Below are 21,470 nucleotides of genomic sequence, written 5' to 3' on the forward strand. Positions count from 1 at the left end.
GAAAGGTGTAATACAAGTTGGCGTACGGTCCACAGATCAGTGAAAGTGGCAAAGCAGGTGGATAAGATAGTCAAGGCATACGGCATGTTGTTTTCATCTGCATAAAAATTGGAAGTCATGCTGCAGCTGTACACAACCTTAGATAGCCACACTTGGAATATAGTGTCGGTACACTCTCAGAAGGATGTGGACGTTTTGGAGAGGGTGCAGAAGAGGTTTACCAGGATGTTGTCTGGAGAGGTTGAATAACTGATTTTTTTCCCACTGGAACAATGGAGGTTGATGGGCGATCTGATCAAAGTTGACAAAATTATGAGGGGCATGGACAGAGTGGATAGTCAGAAACTTTTTCCCAGGGTGGAAAAGTCGATCACTAGGGACCCAGGTTTAAGGTGCGAGGGGCAAAGTTTATAGATGTGCGAGGCAACCTATTTACAGAGGGTGGGGAGTGCCTGGAATGCGCTGCCGGGGAGGTGGTGGCTGCTGTCACGATATTGATGGTCAAGAGGCATCTTGACAAATACACAAGTAGGATGGGAAGCACGGGAGCACAAGTGGATAGCACTGTGGCTTCACAGCACCAGGGTCCCTGGTTCGATTCCCCGCTGGGTCACTTTCTGTGCGGAGTCTGCACGTTCTCCCCGTGTCTGCGTGGGTTTCCTCTGAGTGCTCCGGTTTCCTCCCTCAGTCCAAAGACGTGCAGGTTAGGTGGATTGGCCATGATAAAAATATTGCACTTAGTGACCAAAAAGGTGAGATGGGGTTATTGGGTTACGGGGATAGAGTGGAAGTGCGGGCCTAAGTGGGTCGGTGCAGACCCAATGGGCCAAATGGCCTCCTTCTGCACAGTATGTTCTATGAATAGAGGGATACGGATTCCGGGAGTTTAGACAGGCATCATGATCGGTGCAGGCTTGGAGGGCTGAAAGGCCTGTTCCTGTGCTGTTGTTTGTTCTTTGACAGCTGGCACAGGTATACAAGTGGGCACAAATATAAACATTTCAACATACCAACTGGCAGCACCAATTTGTTCACTGAAGCAGAATTGCTTCATTTCGCCGCCAGACAACTGCCTCCACATAAAGATGCAGTCCCACAATAATTACACAACTATTGCCTTCACTGTCTGTGCCAAAATCCGGGAACTCCCTTCCTAACAGCAATGTAGTGTACTCGCACCACATGGACTGCAGTGGTTCAAGAAGATGGCTCAGCACCACTTTCTCAAGGACAATTAGGGATGGGCAATAACCAATGACTCTGGACAGCAACACCTGAATCCCATGGAAGAAAAAAAACCTAAACAAAGTGGGCGTAGGTAATAATTCCAGATTTTTATTGAATGTGGTTTTCTCCATCTGCCATGTCGAGTGATAATACCACAATGCCTTCGGACCTGGTATGAATGCCATTGTCCACCCGTGGTACTAATTCCATTGTGAGCTGCAGAGCCCATCAATTAACCAGTTAGATTTACCTTTTGTTTTTTTATACTTGATTGAGCAGAGATTTGTTCGTTGCATTGATATCAGGTTACAGACGGATTGCTCCCTGAACCACAGCCAATTATCATAGTAACTGACTTGAGTGTGTCCAGGTGAATCATAGAATTTACAGTGCAGGATGCCATTCGGCCCATCGAGTCTACACCAGCCCTTGGAAAGAGCACCCCACCCAAGCTCACACCTCCACCCTATCACCATAACCCCACCCAACCTTTGTGGACTCTAAAGGAAATTTAGCACGGCCAATCCGCCTAACTTACACATCTTTGGACTGTGGGAGGAAACCGGAGCACCCGGAGAAAACCCACGCACACACGGGGAGAACGTGCAGACTCAGCAGTCAGTGATCCCAACCGGGAATCGAACCTGGGACCCAGGAGCTGTGAAGCCAGTGCTAACCACTGTGCTACCGTGCTGCCCATGCTTCCAATATGGTGAATGGTCCTAGAAAATCTGCTTTGGTGATAAATATTGCAGGATAAATGTTAGCCAGGACAACCCATTCAAGCCACGTGATCTTTTATTTTCACTTCAGTTTAACCTCTCATGTGTAAGATGGTACCTTCAGCAGCACTGCATCCTTTCCGACTGTACTGAAGTATCTACCTATTGCTCAAAGCATAGAGTGAGGCTTGAACTCGTGGTTTTTATTTATTAAGGGATGTGGGCTTCGTTAGCTCACCCACCCAGCGACAGTGGAGGAACGGCGATATTATTTCCCAGTCATTTCAGTTGGAGGCAAAATCCCACCAAACGAACAGAAATCAGGACTGAATCCATTTAGCAAATTACCAAGATACTGTATAGGTTGTGGCAGAGTTGATATCTTCTCATTTACTCTACAGATCACAAATGTACCATTCTCTCTAGGGGCAGCACGGTGGCAGTGGCTAACACTGCTGCCTCAGTGCCAGGAACCCGGGTTCATTTCCGGCTTTGTGTGTCTGTGTGGAGTCTGCATGTTCTCCCTGCGTCTACGTGGGTTTCCTCCGGGAGCGCCACGTTCCTCCCACACTCCAAAGTTGTGCAGGTTAAGTGGACTGACCATGCTAAGTTGCTCCTTAACCAGTTAGGAGGGGTTATGCGAATAGGGTGGGGGAGTGGGCCATGGTAGGGTGCTCATTCAGAGGGTTGGTGCAGACTTGATAGGTCGAATGGCCTCCTTCTGCACTGTAGGGATTCTATGGTTCTTCAGCAGGCTCTCTCGCGACAGTGAGCATCTCCATGATATTAACATGTAAAGTTACAACATCCAATCTGTCCATAGAATCCCTACAGTGCAAGAGGAGGCCATTCCGTCAATCTATTCTGCACCAACCCTCTGAAAGCGCACCTTAGAGGGCCACTCCCCACCCCATCCACAAAACCCCACCTAACCTGCACATCTTTGGACTGTGGGAGGAAACTGCAGCACCCGGAGGAAACCCACGCAGACACGGGGAGAACGTGCAGACTCCGCACAGACAGTGACCCAAGGCCGGAATTGAACCAGGTCCCTGGCGCTGAGGCAGCAGCGCTAACCACCGTGCCACCTGTCACATATAAAACAATCGCTCAGAATAGTTAAACCAACTTGAGCAACTCCCTGTTGGGCAGAGACTCCATTTACAGCAGCATACCTAAGGCAGCGTGTGTTGAGAGGCTGAGAACATTTCAGTCCACTGAGTAGGTACTCAATGTCATCCGTAAACTCTTGATTTTCTCCAAATTCCACCACATCGTTGAAGTGCTTCACGTGCTGAACCACAGTGTACAACTGAAATAAAAATAACATTTTACATAGAACGTTACTGGTTGAAAGCAGAGTACACCTGGCACAGCAAACCCCAAGTTACAAACTGGGTCAACAGCTCCGAGCACAGACACCACTCTGGCCAATCAGATCAGTGTACGGTCCCTGTTTGAAACGGAGAATCTTGCTAATCAGTTAATGTCTTGCAGACGATGAGCTGTCACTGTCAGCAGGTAACTTGAAGACCGGGGCGTTGACCTGGGGCCTTGTGCATTTTTAGTGCCACTGCACCAGAAGAATTGTGTAGGCTTCTCTCATCCTGCAATACAGAGGAACATACGTAGAAAATAGAATGCAGGAGGCCATTCGACCCTCCGAGCCTGCTCTGCCATTCGTTATGATCATGGCTGATCATCAAATTCAATACTGATCCCATCTTCCACCAAGAGTGCTTTGACAAGAGTGCTTTGACAAAGGGTCATCTGGACTCGAAACGTTCGCTCTTTTCTCTCCCTACAGACGCTGCCAGACCTGCTGAGATTTTCCAGCATTTTCTTTTTGGTTCCACCTTCCACCCATATCCCTTAATCTCTTCAGACCCAAGAATGAACATCCTTTAGGTGGAACTGTAACTGACAATTTTCCCAGCAGGTTGGACAGTTAGCAAGATCCGGAGAAAGGTGTTCACAGCATTAAATCAAAATCCTCCTGTCCTTGGGAGCTATAAACTTGCTTTGTCCTAATAAGAGTCATTTCTGTAACTCCTAAGGGAAGAGTTTCAGCAGCTCAGCAAATTCCCCATCCGCAAGCACTCGCTTACCCACATGAAAGGGATCCCTCGGAAATGGATATCTGTAACATAGGGATGCAGCTCTACCTAACACAACTCCTCCCGCTCAGGCAGAATGTGCCTCGGCACACCACTTCAAACATGTTCAGTATTTCATGAGAGAAGCTAATCTGCAAATTCAATGACCATTAGTTCTCTAGCAATTCAAACACAAACTTTAATAACTTCATAATCTGCTTTTAATATCAAACAAGTTAAACCAAGAGCCGAGTCTAGTACCTCTTTATCTTCCTTCCTACATTTCAGTGCAGTTACAATGTCTTGATACGGTTGGGTTGGTATTGTGACCATTTTTATCACACGGGGTGGAGGGGGAGGGGCTTTGAATACGCCCTCATCCTTCTGAGCCGCTTCCTTTACGGCGACAATAGCCTATAAACAATGCAAAAAAACAAGCAGGTAAGAACAAATTTGCTGACCAACCGAAAACGTTAATTATTGGCTACGATCCGCCACATTCACAGAAACAGCTTCAAAATGTCATCCCACAGAATGCGTGGAACCATCAGGGTTGATATTTCATTGACAGGCACAGCCCTTTCCAATCTGATGATCACTGCCCCACTCCACCACTGTTCGGAGACAGTTAGATAAAAGCTACCTCGGCAAACCTCAAAAGTCAAAAATAATGTAAGGCTCCTAAAGCAACGCAAAGAAAAACTGTGACCTCCACCCCCAACGCGCAGGAGACACCCCATCTCCGAGCACAAGAGGGGGAGTCCCCCACACCCACAACTGAGTGCCAGAGGGGGAGTCCCCCCGTGCTCGAGATAGAGAGCGAGAGCGAGCGAGGGAGGGACCGAGAGAGAGCGCGAGAGAGAGCGAGAGCACGAGAGAGAGCGAGAGCGAGAGCGTGAGAGAGCGAGAGAGCGAGAGAGCGCGAGAGAGAGCGAGAGAGAGCGAGAGAGAGCGAGAGAGAGCGAGAGAGAGCGAGAGAGAGCGAGAGAGCGCGAGAGAGCGCGAGAGAGCGCGAGAGAGCGCGAGAGAGCGAGAGAGAGAGCGAGAGAGAGCGAGAGAGAGCGAGAGAGAGCGAGAGAGAGCGAGAGAGAGCGAGAGAGAGCGAGAGAGAGCGAGAGAGCGCGAGAGAGCGCGAGAGAGCGCGAGAGAGCGCGAGAGAGAGCGAGAGAGAGCGAGAGAGAGCGAGAGAGAGCGAGAGAGCGAGAGAGCGAGAGAGAGCGAGAGAGAGCGAGAGAGAGCAAGAGAGAGCAAGAGAGAGCGAGAGAGAGAGCGAGAGCGCGAGAGAGAGCGAGAGCACGAGAGAGAGCGAGAGCGTGAGAGAGCGAGAGAGCGAGAGAGCGAGAGAGCGAGAGAGCGAGAGAGAGCGAGAGAGCGCGAGAGAGCGCGAGAGAGCGCGAGAGAGCGCGAGAGAGAGCGAGAGAGAGCGAGAGCACGAGAGAGAGCGAGAGCGTGAGAGAGCGAGAGAGCGAGAGAGAGCGAGAGAGCGAGAGAGAGCGAGAGAGCGAGAGAGAGCGAGAGAGCGAGAGAGAGCGAGAGAGAGCGAGAGCACGAGAGAGAGCGAGAGAGAGCGAGAGAGAGCGAGAGAGAGCGAGAGCACGAGAGAGAGCGAGAGCGTGAGAGAGCGAGAGAGCGAGAGAGCGAGAGAGAGCGAGAGAGCGAGAGAGAGCGAGAGAGAGCGAGAGAGAGCGAGAGCACGAGAGAGAGCGAGAGCGAGAGAGAGCGAGAGAGAGCGAGAGAGAGCGAGAGAGAGCGAGAGAGAGCGAGAGAGAGCGAGAGAGAGCGAGAGAGAGCGAGAGAGCGCGAGAGAGCGCGAGAGCGAGAGAGCGAGAGAGAGCGAGAGAGCGAGAGAGAGCGAGAGAGCGAGAGAGCGAGAGAGAGCGAGAGAGCGCGAGAGAGCGCGAGAGAGCGCGAGAGAGCGCGAGAGAGAGCGAGAGAGAGCGAGAGAGAGCGAGAGCACGAGAGAGAGCGAGAGAGCGAGAGAGCGAGAGAGAGCGAGAGAGCGCGAGAGAGCGCGAGAGAGCGCGAGAGAGCGCGAGAGAGAGCGAGAGAGAGCGAGAGAGAGCGAGAGCACGAGAGAGAGCGAGAGCGTGAGAGAGCGAGAGAGCGAGAGAGAGAGCGAGAGAGAGCGAGAGAGCGAGAGAGAGCGAGAGAGCGAGAGAGAGCGAGAGAGCGCGAGAGAGCGCGAGAGAGAGCGAGAGAGAGCGAGAGAGAGCGAGAGCACGAGAGAGAGCGAGAGAGCGAGAGAGAGCGAGAGAGCGAGAGAGAGCGAGAGAGCGAGAGAGAGCGAGAGAGCGTGAGAGAGCGAGAGAGCGAGAGAGAGCGAGAGAGCGAGAGAGAGCGAGAGAGCGCGAGAGAGCGCGAGAGAGCGCGAGAGAGCGCGAGAGAGAGCGAGAGAGAGCGAGAGAGAGCGAGAGCACGAGAGAGAGCGAGAGCGTGAGAGAGCGAGAGAGAGCGAGAGAGCGAGAGAGAGCGAGAGAGCGAGAGAGAGCGAGAGAGAGCGAGAGCACGAGAGAGAGCGAGAGCGTGAGAGAGCGAGAGAGCGAGAGAGCGCGAGAGAGAGCGAGAGAGAGCGAGAGAGAGCGAGAGCACGAGAGAGAGCGAGAGCGTGAGAGAGCGAGAGAGCGAGAGAGAGCGAGAGAGCGAGAGAGAGCGAGAGAGAGCGAGAGAGAGCGAGAGCACGAGAGAGAGCGAGAGCGTGAGAGAGCGAGAGAGCGAGAGAGAGCGAGAGAGCGAGAGAGCGAGAGAGAGCGTGAGAGAGCGAGAGAGCGAGAGAGAGCGAGAGAGCGAGAGAGAGCGAGAGAGCGAGAGAGAGCGAGAGAGAGCGAGAGCACGAGAGAGAGCGAGAGCGTGAGAGAGCGAGAGAGCGAGAGAGCGAGAGAGCGAGAGAGAGCGAGAGAGCGCGAGAGAGCGCGAGAGAGCGCGAGAGAGCGCGAGAGAGAGCGAGAGAGAGCGAGAGCACGAGAGAGAGCGAGAGCGTGAGAGAGCGAGAGAGAGCGAGAGCGTGAGAGAGCGAGAGAGCGCGAGAGAGAGCGAGAGAGAGCGAGAGAGAGCGAGAGCACGAGAGAGAGCGAGAGCGTGAGAGAGCGAGAGAGCGAGAGAGAGCGAGAGAGCGAGAGAGAGCGAGAGAGCGAGAGAGAGCGAGAGAGAGCGAGAGCACGAGAGAGAGCGAGAGCGTGAGAGAGCGAGAGAGCGAGAGAGAGCGAGAGAGCGAGAGAGAGCGAGAGAGCGCGAGAGAGCGCGAGAGAGCGCGAGAGAGCGCGAGAGAGCGCGAGAGAGCGCGAGAGAGAGCGAGAGAGAGCGAGAGAGAGCGAGAGAGAGCGAGAGAGAGCGAGAGCACGAGAGAGAGCGAGAGCGTGAGAGAGCGAGAGAGCGAGAGAGAGCGAGAGAGCGAGAGAGAGCGAGAGAGCGAGAGAGCGAGAGAGAGCGAGAGAGCGAGAGAGAGCGAGAGAGCGAGAGAGAGCGAGAGAGCGAGAGAGAGCGAGAGAGAGCGAGAGCACGAGAGAGAGCGAGAGCGTGAGAGAGCGAGAGAGCGAGAGAGAGCGAGAGAGCGAGAGAGCGAGAGAGAGCGAGAGAGAGCGAGAGCACGAGAGAGAGCGAGAGCGAGAGAGAGCGAGAGAGAGCGAGAGAGAGCGAGAGAGAGCGAGAGAGAGCGAGAGAGAGCGAGAGAGAGCGAGAGAGAGCGAGAGAGAGCGAGAGAGCGCGAGAGAGCGCGAGAGAGCGCGAGAGAGCGCGAGAGCGAGAGAGCGAGAGAGAGCGAGAGAGCGAGAGAGAGCGAGAGAGCGAGAGAGCGAGAGAGAGCGAGAGAGCGCGAGAGAGCGCGAGAGAGCGCGAGAGAGAGCGAGAGAGAGCGAGAGAGAGCGAGAGCACGAGAGAGAGCGAGAGAGCGAGAGAGCGAGAGAGAGCGAGAGAGCGCGAGAGAGCGCGAGAGAGCGCGAGAGAGCGCGAGAGAGAGCGAGAGAGAGCGAGAGAGAGCGAGAGCACGAGAGAGAGCGAGAGCGTGAGAGAGCGAGAGAGCGAGAGAGAGAGCGAGAGAGAGCGAGAGAGAGCGAGAGAGCGAGAGAGCGAGAGAGCGAGAGAGAGCGAGAGAGCGCGAGAGAGCGCGAGAGAGAGCGAGAGAGAGCGAGAGAGAGCGAGAGCACGAGAGAGAGCGAGAGCGTGAGAGAGCGAGAGAGCGAGAGAGAGCGAGAGAGCGAGAGAGAGCGAGAGAGCGAGAGAGAGCGAGAGCACGAGAGAGAGCGAGAGCGTGAGAGAGCGAGAGAGCGAGAGAGAGCGAGAGAGCGAGAGAGAGCGAGAGAGCGCGAGAGAGCGCGAGAGAGCGCGAGAGAGCGCGAGAGAGCGCGAGAGAGAGCGAGAGAGAGCGAGAGAGAGCGAGAGCACGAGAGAGAGCGAGAGCGTGAGAGAGCGAGAGAGAGCGAGAGAGCGAGAGAGAGCGAGAGAGCGAGAGAGAGCGAGAGAGAGCGAGAGCACGAGAGAGAGCGAGAGCGTGAGAGAGCGAGAGAGCGCGAGAGAGAGCGAGAGAGAGCGAGAGAGAGCGAGAGCACGAGAGAGAGCGAGAGCGTGAGAGAGCGAGAGAGCGAGAGAGAGCGAGAGAGCGAGAGAGAGCGAGAGAGAGCGAGAGAGAGCGAGAGCACGAGAGAGAGCGAGAGCGTGAGAGAGCGAGAGAGCGAGAGAGAGCGAGAGAGCGAGAGAGCGAGAGAGAGCGTGAGAGAGCGAGAGAGCGAGAGAGCGAGAGAGAGCGAGAGAGCGAGAGAGAGCGAGAGAGCGAGAGAGAGCGAGAGAGAGCGAGAGCACGAGAGAGAGCGAGAGCGTGAGAGAGCGAGAGAGCGAGAGAGCGAGAGAGCGAGAGAGAGCGAGAGAGCGCGAGAGAGCGCGAGAGAGCGCGAGAGAGCGCGAGAGAGAGCGAGAGAGAGCGAGAGAGAGCGAGAGCACGAGAGAGAGCGAGAGCGTGAGAGAGCGAGAGAGCGAGAGAGAGCGAGAGAGCGAGAGAGAGCGAGAGAGCGAGAGAGAGCGAGAGCGCGAGAGAGAGCGAGAGCGTGAGAGAGCGAGAGAGCGAGAGAGCGCGAGAGAGAGCGAGAGAGAGCGAGAGAGAGCGAGAGCACGAGAGAGAGCGAGAGCGTGAGAGAGCGAGAGAGCGAGAGAGAGCGAGAGAGCGAGAGAGAGCGAGAGAGCGAGAGAGAGCGAGAGAGAGCGAGAGCACGAGAGAGAGCGAGAGCGTGAGAGAGCGAGAGAGCGAGAGAGAGCGAGAGAGCGAGAGAGCGAGAGAGCGCGAGAGAGCGCGAGAGAGCGCGAGAGAGCGCGAGAGAGCGCGAGAGAGAGCGAGAGAGAGCGAGAGAGAGCGAGAGAGAGCGAGAGCACGAGAGAGAGCGAGAGCGTGAGAGAGCGAGAGAGCGAGAGAGAGCGAGAGAGCGAGAGAGAGCGAGAGAGCGAGAGAGAGCGAGAGAGAGCGAGAGCACGAGAGAGAGCGAGAGAGCGAGAGAGCGAGAGAGAGCGAGAGAGCGAGAGAGAGCGAGAGAGAGAGCGAGAGCACGAGAGAGAGAGAGAGCGAGAGAGAGCGAGAGAGCGAGAGAGAGCGAGAGAGCGAGAGAGAGAGCGAGAGAGAGCGAGAGCACGAGAGAGAGCGAGAGCGTGAGAGAGCGAGAGAGCGAGAGAGAGCGAGAGAGCGAGAGAGCGAGAGAGAGCGAGAGAGAGCGAGAGAGCGCGAGAGAGCGCGAGAGAGCGCGAGAGAGCGCGAGAGAGAGCGAGAGAGAGCGAGAGAGAGCGAGAGCACGAGAGAGAGCGAGAGCGTGAGAGAGCGAGAGAGCGAGAGAGAGCGAGAGAGCGAGAGAGAGCGAGAGAGAGCGAGAGAGAGCGAGAGAGAGCGAGAGCACGAGAGAGAGCGAGAGCGTGAGAGAGCGAGAGAGCGAGAGAGCGAGAGAGAGCGAGAGAGAGCGAGAGCACGAGAGAGAGCGAGAGCGAGAGAGAGCGAGAGAGAGCGAGAGAGAGCGAGAGAGAGCGAGAGAGAGCGAGAGAGAGCGAGAGAGAGCGAGAGAGAGCGAGAGAGAGCGAGAGAGCGCGAGAGAGCGCGAGAGAGCGCGAGAGAGCGCGAGAGCACGAGAGAGAGCGAGAGCGTGAGAGAGCGAGAGAGCGAGAGAGAGCGAGAGAGCGCGAGAGCGCGAGAGAGCGCGAGAGAGAGCGAGAGAGAGCGAGAGAGAGCGAGAGAGAGCGAGAGAGAGCGAGCGAGAGCGAGCGAGAGCGAGCGAGAGCGAGAGAGAGCGAGAGAGAGCGAGAGAGAGCGAGAGAGAGCGAGAGAGAGCGAGAGAGAGCGAGAGAGAGGCGAGAGAGAGCGAGAGAGAGCGAGAGAGAGCGAGAGAGAGCGAGAGAGAGCGCGAGAGAGAGCGCGAGAGAGAGCGCGAGAGAGCGAGAGAGCGCGAGAGAGAGCGCGAGAGAGAGCGCGAGAGAGAGCGCGAGAGAGAGCGCGAGAGAGAGCGCGAGAGAGAGCGCGAGAGAGAGCGCGAGAGAGAGCGCGAGAGAGAGCGCGAGAGAGAGCGCGAGAGAGAGCGCGAGAGAGAGCGCGAGAGAGAGCGCGAGAGAGAGCGCGAGAGAGAGCGCGAGAGAGAGCGCGAGAGAGAGCGCGAGAGAGAGCGCAAGAGAGAGCGCAAGAGAGAGCGCAAGAGAGAGCGCAAGAGAGAGCGCAAGAGAGAGCGCAAGAGAGAGCGCAAGAGAGAGCGCGAAGAGAGAGCGCGAGAGAGAGAGCGCGAGAGAGAGAGCGCGAGAGAGAGAGCGCGAGAGAGAGAGCGCGAGAGAGAGAGCGCGAGAGAGAGAGCGCGAGAGAGAGAGCGCGAGAGAGCGAGAGCGCGAGAGAGCGCGAGAGAGAGGAGCGCGAGAGAGAGAGCGCGAGAGAGCGAGAGCGCGAGAGAGAGAGAGCGCGAGAGAGAGAGAGCGCGAGAGAGAGAGAGAGCGCGAGAGAGAGAGGAGAGCGCGAGAGAGAGAGAGAGCGCGAGAGAGAGAGCGCAAGAGAGAGAGAGCGCGAGAGAGAGAGAGCGCGAGAGAGAGAGAGCGCGAGAGAGAGAGAGAGCGCGAGAGAGAGAGAGCGCGAGAGAGAGAGCGAGAGAGAGAGAGCGCGGAGAGAGAGAGAGCGCGAGAGAGAGAGAGCGCGAGAGAGAGAGAGCGCGAGAGAGAGAGAGCGCGAGAGAGAGAGAGCGCGAGAGAGAGAGCGTGAGCGCGAGAGAGAGAGAGCGTGAGCGCGAGAGAGCACGAGAGAGAGCACGAGAGAGAGCACGAGAGAGAGCACGAGAGAGAGCACGAGAGAGAGCGCGAGAAAGAGCGAGAGCGCGAGGAGAGAGCGAGGGCACGAGAGAGAGCGAGGGCACGAGAGAAAGCGAGGGCACGAGAGAGAGCGAGGGCACGAGAGAGAGCGAGAGCGCGAGAGAGAGCGAGAGCGCGAGAGAGAGCGGGAGCGCGAGAGAGAGCGGGGAGCGCGAGAGAGAGCGGGAGCGCGAGAGATAGCGCGACGAGAGAGAGCGAGAGGAGCGAGAGCACGAGCGAGAGCACGAGAGAGAGCGAGAGCACGAGAGGAGAGCGAGAGCACGAGTGAGAGCGAGAGCACGAGAGAGAGCGAGAGCACGAGAGAGAGCGAGAGCACGAGAGAGAGCGAGAGCACGAGAGAGAGAGAGAGCACGAGAGAGAGAGCACGAGCACGAGAGAGAGCACGAGCACGAGAGAGAGCACGAGCACGAGAGAGAGCACGAGAGAGAGCACGAGAGAGAGCACGAGAGCACGAGAGAGAGCACGAGAGCACGAGAGAGAGCACGAGAGCGTGCGAGCGCGCGAGAGAGCGAGAGCGAGCGAGAAGCACGAGAGAGAGCGAGAGCACGAGAGAGAGCGAGAGCACGAGAGGAGAGCGAGAGCACGAGAGAGAGCGAGAGCACGAGAGCGTGCGAGCGAGAGCGAGAGCGCGAGAGAGAGCGAGAGCGCGAGAGCGCGAGAGAGAGCGAGAGCGCGAGAGAGAGCGAGAACACGAGAGAGAGCGAGAACACGAGAGAGAGCGAGAGAGCGAGAGAGAGCGAGAGAGAGCGAGAGAGAGCGAGAGCGCGAGAGCACGAGCGAGAGCACGAGAGAGAGCACGAGAGAGAGCGAGAGCACGAGAGAGAGCGAGAGCACGAGAGAGAGCGAGAGCACGAGAGAGAGCGAGAGCACGAGAGAGAGCACGAGAGCACGAGAGAGAGCACGAGAGCGTGCGAGCGCGCGAGAGCGAGAGCACGAGAGAGAGCGAGAGCACGAGAGCGTGCGAGCGAGGAGCGAGAGCACGAGAGAGAGCGAGGAGCACGAGAGAGAGCGAGAGCACGAGAGCGTGCGAGCGCGCGAGGAGAGCGAGAGCGAGAGCACGAGAGAGAGCGAGAGCACGAGAGAGAGAGTGAGAGAGAGTGAGAGAGAGAGCGAGAGAGAGAGCGAGAGAGAGAGCGAGAGAGAGCGAGAGAGAGCGAGAGAGAGCGAGAGAGAGCGAGAGAGAGCGAGAGAGAGCGAGAGAGAGCGAGAGCACGAGAGAGAGCGAGAGCGCGAGCACGAGAGAGAGCGAGAGCACGAGAGAGCGAGAGCACGAGGAGAGCGAGAGCACGAGAGAGCGAGAGCACGAGAGAGCGAGAGCACGAGAGAGCGAGAGCACGAGAGAGCGAGAGCACGAGAGAGCGAGAGCACGAGAGAGCGAGAGCACGAGAGAGAGCACGAGAGAGAGCACGAGAGAGAGCACGAGAGAGAGCCGAGAGAGAGCGAGAGCGTGAGCGCGAGAGAGAGCGAGAGCGCTAGCGAGAGAGAGCGCGAGAGAGAGCGCGAGGGAGAGCGCGAGGGAGAGCGCGAGGGAGAGCGCGAGGGAGAGCGCGAGGGAGAGCGCGAGGGAGAGCGCGAGGGAGAGCGCGAGGGAGAGCGCGAGGGAGAGCGCGAGGGAGAGCGCGAGGGAGAGCGCGAGGGAGAGCGCGAGGGAGAGCGCGAGGGAGAGCGCGAGGGGAGAGCGCGAGGGAGAGCGCGAGGGAGAGCGCGAGGGAGAGCGCGAGGGAGAGCGCGAGGGAGAGCGCGAGGGAGAGCGAGAGCGCGGAGAGGAGAGCGAGAGCGCGAGAGAGAGGCGAGAGCGCGGAGAGAGAGCGAGAGCGCGAGAGAGAGCGAGAGCGCGAGAGAGAGCGAGAGCGCGAGAGAGAGCGAGAGAGAGAGCGAGAGCGCGAGAGAGAGCGAGAACACGAGAGAGAGCGAGAACGCGAGAGAGAGCGAGAGCGCGAGAGAGAGCGAGAGCGCGAGAGTGAGCGAGAGCGCGAGAGGGGAGCGAGAGAGAGCGAGCGAGAGAGAGCGAGCGAGCGAGAGCGAGCGAGAGCGAGAGAGAGCGAGAGAGCGAGAGAGCGAGAGCACGAGCGAGAGCACGAGAGAGAGCGAGAGCACGAGAGAGAGCGAGAGCACGAGAGAGCGAGAGCACGAGACAGAGCGAGAGCACGAGAGAGAGCACGAGCACGAGAGAGAGCACGAGCACGAGAGCACGAGAGAGAGCACGAGAGAGAGCACGAGAGCGTGCGAGCGCGCGAGAGAGCGAGAGCGAGCGAGAGCGAGAGCACGAGAGCGAGAGAGAGAGCGAGAGAGAGCGCGAGAGAGAGCGCGAGAGAGAGCGCGAGGGAGAGAGCGCGAGGGAGAGCGCGAGGGAGAGCGCGAGGGAGAGCGCGAGGGAGAGCGCGAGGGAGAGCGCGAGGGAGAGCGCGAGGGAGAGCGCGAGGGAGAGCGCGAGGGAGAGCGCGAGGGAGAGCGCGAGGGAGAGCGCGAGGGAGAGCGCGAGGGAGAGCGCGAGGGAGAGCGCGAGGGAGAGCGCGAGGAGAGCGCGAGGGAGAGCGCGAGGGAGAGCGCGAGGGAGAGCGCGAGGGAGAGCGCGAGGGAGAGCGCGAGGGAGAGAGCGCGAGGGAGAGCGCGAGGGAGAGCGCGAGGGAGGAGCGCGAGGGAGAGCGCGAGGGAGAGCGCGAGGGAGAGCGAGAGCGCGAGAGAGAGCGCGAGAGAGAGCGAGGAGGAGAGCGAGAGCGCGAGAGAGAGCGAGAGCGCGAGAGGAGAGCGAGAGCGCGAGAGAGAGGCGAGAGCGCGAGAGAGAGCGAGAGCGCGAGAGAGAGCGAGAGCGCGAGAGAGAGCGAGAGCGCGAGAGAGAGCGAGAGCGCGAGAGAGAGCGAGAACACGAGAGAGAGCGAGAACACGAGAGAGAGCGCGAGAGAGAGCGAGAGCGCGAGAGGTGAGCGAGAGCGCGGAGAGAGAGCGAGCGAGAGCGAGCGAGCGAGAGAGAGCGCGAGCGAGGAGAGCGAGCGCGAGCGAGAGGAGAGCGAGAGAGAGCGAGAGAGAGCGAGAGAGAGCGAGAGAGAGCACGAGAGCGAGAGCGCGAGAGAGAGCGAGAGCGCGAGAGAGAGCGAGAGCGCGAGAGAGAGCGCGAGCGAGAGAGCGAGCGCGAGCGAGCGCGAGCGAGAGAGAGCGAGAGAGAGCGAGAGAGAGCGAGAGAGAGCGAGAGAGAGCGAGGAGAGAGCGAGAGAGCGAGAGCACGAGAGAGAGCGAGAGCACGAGAGAGAGCGAGAGCACGAGAGAGAGCGAGAGCACGAGAGAGAGCGAGAGCACGAGAGAGAGCGAGAGCACGAGAGAGAGCGCGAGCACGAGAGAGAGCGAGACCACGAGAGAGAGCGAGAGCACGAGAGAGAGCACGAGAGAGAGCGAGAGCGTGAGCGCGAGAGCGAGAGCGCGAGAGCGCGAGCGCGAGAGAGAGAGCGAGGAGCGCTAGCGAGAGCGCGAGAGAGCACGAGAGAGCGCGAGGAGAGCGCGAGAGAGCGCGAGAGAGCGCGAGAGAGAGCGAGAGAGAGCGAAGAGAGAGCGAGAGAGAGCGAGCGCGCGAGAGCACGAGAGAGAGCGAGAGCGAGAGAGAGAGAGAGAGCGCGAGCGCGAGAGAGAGCGAGAGCGAGAGAGAGAGCGAGAGAGAGAGCGAGAGCGCGAGAGCGAGAGAGAGCGAGAGCGCGAGAGAGAGCAAGAGCGCGAGAGAGAGCGAGAGCGCGAGAGAGAGAGCGAGAGCGCGAGAGAGAGCGAGAGCGCGAGAGAGAGAGCGAGAGAGAGAGAGAGAGCGAGAGCGCGAGAGAGAGAGCGAGAGAGAGAGAGAGCGAGAGCGCGAGAGAGAGCGAGAGCACGAGAGCGTGCGAGCGTGCAAGAGAGCGAGAGCACGAGAGAGAGCGAGAGCACGAGAGAGAGCGAGAGCACGAGAGGAGAGCGAGAGCACGAGCGCGAGGGAGAGCGCGAGGGAGAGCGCGAGGGAGAGCGCGAGGGAGAGCGCGAGGGAGAGCGCGAGGGAGAGCGCGAGGGAGAGCGCGAGGAGAGCGCGAGGGAGAGCGCGAGGGAGAGCGGCGAGGGAGAGCGCGAGGGAGAGCGCGAGGGAGAGCGCGAGGGAGAGCGCGAGGGAGAGCGCGAGGGAGAGCGAGAGCGCGAGAGAGAGAGCGCGAGAGAGAGCGCGAGAGAGAGCGAGAGCGCGAGAGAGAGCGAGAGAGAGCGAGAGCGCGAGAGCGCGAGAGAGAGCGAGAGCGCGAGAGAGAGCGAGAGCGCGAGAGAGAGCGAGAGCGCGAGAGAGAGCGAGAGCGCGAGAGAGAGCGGAGAGCGCGAGAGAGAGCGAGAGCGCGAGAGAGAGCGAGAGCGCGAGAGAGAGCGAGAACACGAGAGGAGAGCGAGAACACGAGAGAGAGCGAGAGAGAGCGAGAGCGCGAGAGTGAGCGAGAGCGCGAGAGGGAGCGAGAGAGAGCGAGCGAGAGCGAGCGAGCGAGAGAGCGCGAGCGAGAGAGCGAGCGCGAGCGAGAGAGAGCGAGAGAGAGCGAGAGAGCGAGAGCACGAGAGAGCGAGAGCACGAGAGAGAGCACGAGCACGAGAGAGAGCACGAGCACGAGAGAGAGCACGAGCACGAGAGAGAGCACGAGAGCGAGAGCGCGAGAGAGAGCGAGAGCGCGAGAGAGAGCGAAGAGCGCGAGCGCGAGAGAGAGCGCGAGAGAGAGCGCGAGAGAGAGCGCGAGCGAGAGAGCGAGCGAGCGCGAGCGAGGCGCGAGCGAGAGCGAGAGAGAGCGAGAGAGAGCGAGAGCACGAGCGGAGAGCACGAGCGAGAGCGAGAGCACGAGAGAGAGCGAGAGCACGAGAGAGAGCGAGAGCACGAGAGAGCGCGAGAGAGAGCGCGAGCACGAGAGAGAGCGAGACCACGAGAGAGAGCGAGAGCACGAGAGAGAGCACGAGCGAGGAGCGTGAGCGCGAGAGAGAGCGAGAGCGCTAGCGAGAGCGCGAGAGAGCACGAGAGAGCGCGAGAGAGCGCACGAGAGAGAGCACGAGAGAGAGCGAGAGAGAGCGAGAGAGAGCGAGAGAGAGCGAGAGAGAGCGAGAGAGAGCGAGCGCGCGAGAGCACGAGAGAGAGCGAGAGCGAGAGCCGAGAGAGAGCGCTGAGCGCGGCGAGCGCGAGCGCGAGGAGAGAGCGAGAGCGAGAGAGAGAGCGAGAGAGAGAGCGAGAGAGAGAGCGAGAGAGAGAGCGAGAGCGCGAGAGCGAGAGCGCGAGAGAGAGCGAGAGCGCGAGAGAGAGCGAGAGCGCGAGAGAGAGCGAGAGCGCGAGAGAGAGAGCGAGAGAGAGAGAGAGCGAGAGCGCGAGAGAGAGAGCGAGAGCACGAGAGCGTGCGAGCGTGCAAGAGAGCGAGAGCACGAGAGAGAGCGAGAGCACGAGAGAGAGCGAGAGCACGAGAGAGAGCGAGAGCGCGAGAGAGAGCGAGAGCGCGAGAGAGAGCGAGAGCGCGAGAGCGAGAGCGCGAGAGCGCGAGAGAGAGAGCGAGAGCGCGAGAGAGAGCGAGAGCGCGAGAGAGAGAGCGAGAGAGAGAGAGAGAGAGAGCGAGAGCGCGAGAGAGAGAGCGAGAGAGAGAGAGAGCGAGAGCGCGAGAGAGAGCGAGAGCACGAGAGCGTGCGAGCGTGCAAGAGAGCGAGAGCACGAGAGAGAGCGAGAGCACGAGAGAGAGCGAGAGCGCGAGGGAGAGCGCGAGGGAGAGCGCGAGGGAGAGCGCGAGGGAGAGCGCGAGGGGAGAGCGCGAGGGAGAGCGCGAGGGAGAGCGCGAGGGAGAGCGCGAGGGAGAGGCGCGAGGGAGAGCGCGAGGGAGAGCGCGAGGGAGAGCGCGAGGGAGGAGCGCGAGGGAGAGCGCGAGGGAGAGCGCGAGGGGAAGAGCGCGAGGGAGAGCGCGAGGGAGAGCGCGAGCGCGAGAGAGAGCGCGAGAGAGAGCGCGAGAGAGAGCGAGAGAGAGCGAGAGCGCGAGAGAGAGCGAGAGCGCGAGAGAGAGCGAGAGCGCGAGAGAGAGCGAGAGCGCGAGAGAGAGCGAGAGCGCGAGAGAGAGCGAGAGCGCGAGAGAGAGCGAGAACACGAGAGAGAGCGAGAGAGAGCGAGAGCGCGAGAGTGAGCGAGAGCGCGAGAGGGAGCGAGAGAGAGCGAGCGAGAGCGAACGAGCGAGAGAGCGCGAGCGAGAGAGCGAGCGCGAGCGAGAGAGAGCGAGAGAGAGCGGAGAGAGCGAGAGCACGAGAGAGAGCGAGAGCACGAGAGAGAGCACGAGCACGAGAGAGAGCACGAGCACGAGAGAGAGCACGAGAGCGAGAGCGCGAGAGGAGAGCGCGAGCGAGAGAGCGAGCGCGAGCGAGAGAGAGCGAGAGAGAGCGAGAGAGAGCGAGAGAGCGAGAGCACGAGAGAGAGCGAGAGCACGAGAGAGAGCGAGAGCACGAGAGAGAGCACGAGCACGAGAGAGAGCACGAGCACGAGAGAGAGCACGAGAGCGAGAGCGCGAGAGAGAGCGAGAGCGCGAGAGAGAGCGAGAGCGCGGAGAGCGCGAGAGAGAGAGCGCGAGAGAGAGCGCGAGAGAGAGCGCGAGAGAGAGCGCGAGCGAGAGAGCGAGCGAGCGCGAGCGAGAGCGAGAGAGAGCGAGAGAGAGCGAGAGCACGAGCGAGAGCACGAGAGAGAGCGAGAGCACGAGAGAGAGCGAGAGCACGAGAGAGAGCGAGAGCACGAGAGAGAGCGAGAGCACGAGAGAGAGCGAGAGCACGAGAGAGGCGCGAGAGAGAGCGCGAGCACGAGGAGAGAGGAGCGAGACCACGAGAGAGAGCGAGAGCACGAGAGAGAGCACGAGCGAGAGCGTGAGCGCGAGAGAGAGCGAGAGCGCTAGCGAGAGCGCGAGAGAGCACGAGAGAGCGCGAGAGAGAGCACGAGAGAGAGCGAGAGAGAGCGAGAGAGAGCGAGAGAGAGCGAGAGAGAGCGAGAGAGAGCGAGAGAGAGCGAGCGCGCGAGAGCACGAGAGAGAGCGAGAGCGAGAGCGCGAGCGCGAGAGAGAGCGAGAGCGAGAGAGAGAGCGCGAGAGAGAGCGAGAGCGAGAGCGCGAGAGAGAGCGAGAGCGCGAGAGAGAGCGAGAGCGCGAGAGAGAGAGCGAGAGAGAGAGAGAGCGAGGAGCGCGAGAGAGAGAGCGAGAGCACGAGAGCGTGCGAGCGTGCAAGAGAGCGAGAGCACGAGAGAGAGCGAGAGCACGAGAGAGAGCGAGAGCACGAGAGAGAGCGAGAGCGCGAGAGAGAGCGAGAGCGCGAGAGAGAGCGAGAGCGCGAGAGAGGAGCGAGAGCGCGAGAGAGAGCGAGAGCGCGAGAGAGAGCGAGAGGCGCGAGGGCGGGCGGGCGAGGGCGGGCGGGCGAGGGCGGGCGGGGCGAGGGGCGGGCGGGCGAGGGCGGGGCGGGGCGGGCGAGGGCGGGCGGGCGAGCGAGGGAGAGAGCGCGAGGGAGAGAGCGCGAGGGAGAGCGCGAGGGAGAGCGCGAGGGAGAGCGCGAGGGAGAGCGCGAGGGAGAGCGCGAGGGAGAGCGCGCGAGCGAGGGAGAGCGCGCGAGCGAGGGAGAGCGCGCGAGCGAGAGAGGGCGCGCGAGCGAGAGAGGGCGCGCGAGAGAGAGCGGGAGAGAGAGCGGCGAGCGGGAGAGGGGGGAGAGCGGGAGAGGGGGAGAGCGGGAGAGGGGGGAGAGCGGGAGAGGGGGAGAGAGAGAGCGCGCAAGAGAGAGAGCGCGCGCGAGAGAGAGAGCGCGCGCGAGAGAGAGAGAAAGCGCGCGCGAGAGAGAGGCGCGCGAGAGAGCGCGAGCGAGAGAGGCGAGCGAGAGAACGCGCAAGCGCGTGAGAGAGCGCGAGAGAGAGAGCGAGAGAGAGCGCGAGAGAGGGAGAGCGCGAGAGAGCGCGAGAGGGGGGAGAGCGCGGGCGAGAGGGGGAGAGCGCGGGCGAGAGGGGGAGAGCGCGGGCGAGAGGGGGAGAGCGCGGGGCGAGAGGGGGAGAGCGCGGGCGAGAGGGGGAGAGCGCGGGCGAGAGGGGGAGAGCGCGGGGCGAGGGGGGAGAGAGCGCGGGCGAGAGGGGAGAGCGCGGGCGAGAGGGGGAGAGCGCGGGCGAGAGGGGAGAGGCGCGGGGCGAGAGGGGGAGAGCGCGGGCGAGAGGGGGAGAGCGCGGGCGAGAGGGGGGAGAGCGCGGGCGAGAGGGGGAGAGCGCGGGCGAGAGGGGGAGAGCGCGGGCGAGAGGGGGAGAGCGCGGGCGAGGAGGGGGAGAGCGCGGGCGAGAGGGGGGGAGAGCGCGGGCGAGGAGGGGGAGAGCGCGGGCGAGAGGGGGGAGAGCGGCGGGCGAGAGGGGGAGAGCGCGGGCGAGAGGGGGAGAGCGCGGGCGAGAGGGGGAGAGCGCGGGCGAGAGGGGGGAGAGCGCGGGCGAGAGGGGGAGAGCGCGGGCGAGAGGGGGAGAGCGCGGGGCGAGAGGGGGGAGAGCGCGGGCGAGAGGGGGAGAGCGCGGGGCGAGAGGGGGGAGAGCGCGGGCGAGAGGGGGAGAGCGCGGGCGAGAGGGGGAGAGCGCGGGCGAGAGGGGGAGAGCGCGGGCGAGAGGGGGAGAGCGCGGGCGAGAGGGGGAGAGCGCGGGCGAGAGGGGGAGAGCGCGGGCGAGAGGGGGAGAGCGCGGGCGAGAGGGGGAGAGCGCGGGCGAGGAGGGGGAGAGCGCGGGCGAGAGGGGGAGAGCGCGGGCGAGAGGGGGAGAGCGCGGGCGAGAGGGGGGAGAGCGCGGGCGAGAGGGGGGAGAGCGCGGGCGAGAGCGCGGGCGAGAGGGGGAGAGCGCGGGCGAGAGGGGGAGAGCGCGGGCGAGAGGGGGAGAGCGCGGGCGAGAGGGGGAGAGCGCGGGCGAGAGGGGGAGAGCGCGGGCGAGAGGGGGAGAGGCGCGGGCGAGAGGGGAGAGAGCGCGGGCGAGAGGGGGAGAGCGCGGGGCGAGAGCGCGGGCGAGAGGGGGAGAGCGCGGGCGAGAGGGGGAGAGCGCGGGCGAGAGCGCGGGCGAGAGGGGGAGAGCGCGGGCGAGAGCGCGGGCGAGAGGGGGAGAGCGCGGGCGAGAGCGCGGGGCGAGAGGGGGAGAGCGCGGGCGAGAGCGCGGGCGAGAGGGGGAGAGCGCGGGCGAGAGCGCGGGCGAGAGGGGGAGAGCGCGGGCGAGAGCGCGGGCGAGAGGGGGAGAGCGCGGGCGAGAGCGCGGGCGAGAGGGGGAGAGCGCGGGCGAGAGCGCGGGCGGAGAGCGCGGGCGAGAGCGCGGGCGAGAGCGCGGGCGAGAGCGCGGGCGAGAGCGCGGGCGAGAGCGCGGGGCGAGAGCGCGGGCGAGAGCGCGGGCGAGAGCGCGGGCGAGAGCGCGGGCGAGAGCGCGGGCGAGAGCGCGGGCGAGAGCGCGGGCGAGAGCGCGGGCGAGAGCGCGGGCGAGAGCGCGGACGAGAGCGCGGGCGAGAGCGCGGGCGAGAGGGGGAGCGCGCGGGGGGAGAGCGCGGGCGAGAGGGGGGAGAGCGCGGGCGAGAGGGGGAGAGCGCGGGCGAGAGGGCGAGAGCGCGGGCGAGAGGGCGGGCGAGAGGGGGAGAGCGCGGGCGAGAGGGGGGAGCGAGAGGGGGAGAGCGCGGGCGAGAGGGGGAGAGCGCGGGCGAGAGCGCGGGCGAGAGCGCGGGCGAGGAGCGCGGGCGAGAGGGGCGAAAGCGCGGGCGAGAGGGCGAGAGGGGGGAGAGCGCGGGGCGAGAGGGGGGAGAGCGCGGGCGAGAGGGGGAGAGCGCGGGCGAGAGGGGGGAGAGCGCGGGCGAGAGGGGGGAGAGCGCGGGCGAGAGGGGGAGAGCGCGGGCGAGAGGGGGAGAGCGCGGGCGAGAGGGGGAGAGCGCGGGCGAGAGGGGGAGAGCGCGGGCGAGAGGGGGAGAGCGCGGGCGAGAGGGGGAGAGCGCGGGCGAGAGGGGGAGAGCGCGGGCGAGAGGGGGAGAGCGCGGGCGAGAGGGGGAGAGCGCGGGCGAGAGGGGGAGAGCGCGGGCGAGAGGGGGAGAGCGCGGGCGAGAGGGGGAGAGCGCGGGCGAGAGGGGGAGAGCGCGGGCGAGAGGGGGAGAGCGCGGGCGAGAGGGGGAGA

General features: G+C 62.6%; 1 protein-coding gene across 6 annotated transcripts in view; it reads right to left on the reverse strand.

Annotated features, from left to right (window-relative positions):
* LOC140403472 (wings apart-like protein homolog) overlaps window positions 1-21,470 on the reverse strand; it is a 216,573-nt gene that overhangs the window by 78,464 nt on the left and 116,639 nt on the right. For all 6 annotated transcript variants that reach the window (XM_072491368.1, XM_072491370.1, XM_072491371.1 and 3 more), the window contains exons 6-7: window positions 4,307-4,459; window positions 3,125-3,261 (exon numbers count right to left, since the gene is read on the reverse strand). In XM_072491368.1, coding sequence (XP_072347469.1) covers window positions 3,125-3,261; window positions 4,307-4,459 — 290 coding nt within the window. The remainder of the gene's footprint in view (window positions 1-3,124; window positions 3,262-4,306; window positions 4,460-21,470) is intronic.

This window comes from Scyliorhinus torazame, chromosome 28, assembly GCF_047496885.1.
Source record: "Scyliorhinus torazame isolate Kashiwa2021f chromosome 28, sScyTor2.1, whole genome shotgun sequence".
Taxonomy (NCBI): Eukaryota; Metazoa; Chordata; class Chondrichthyes; order Carcharhiniformes; family Scyliorhinidae; genus Scyliorhinus; species Scyliorhinus torazame.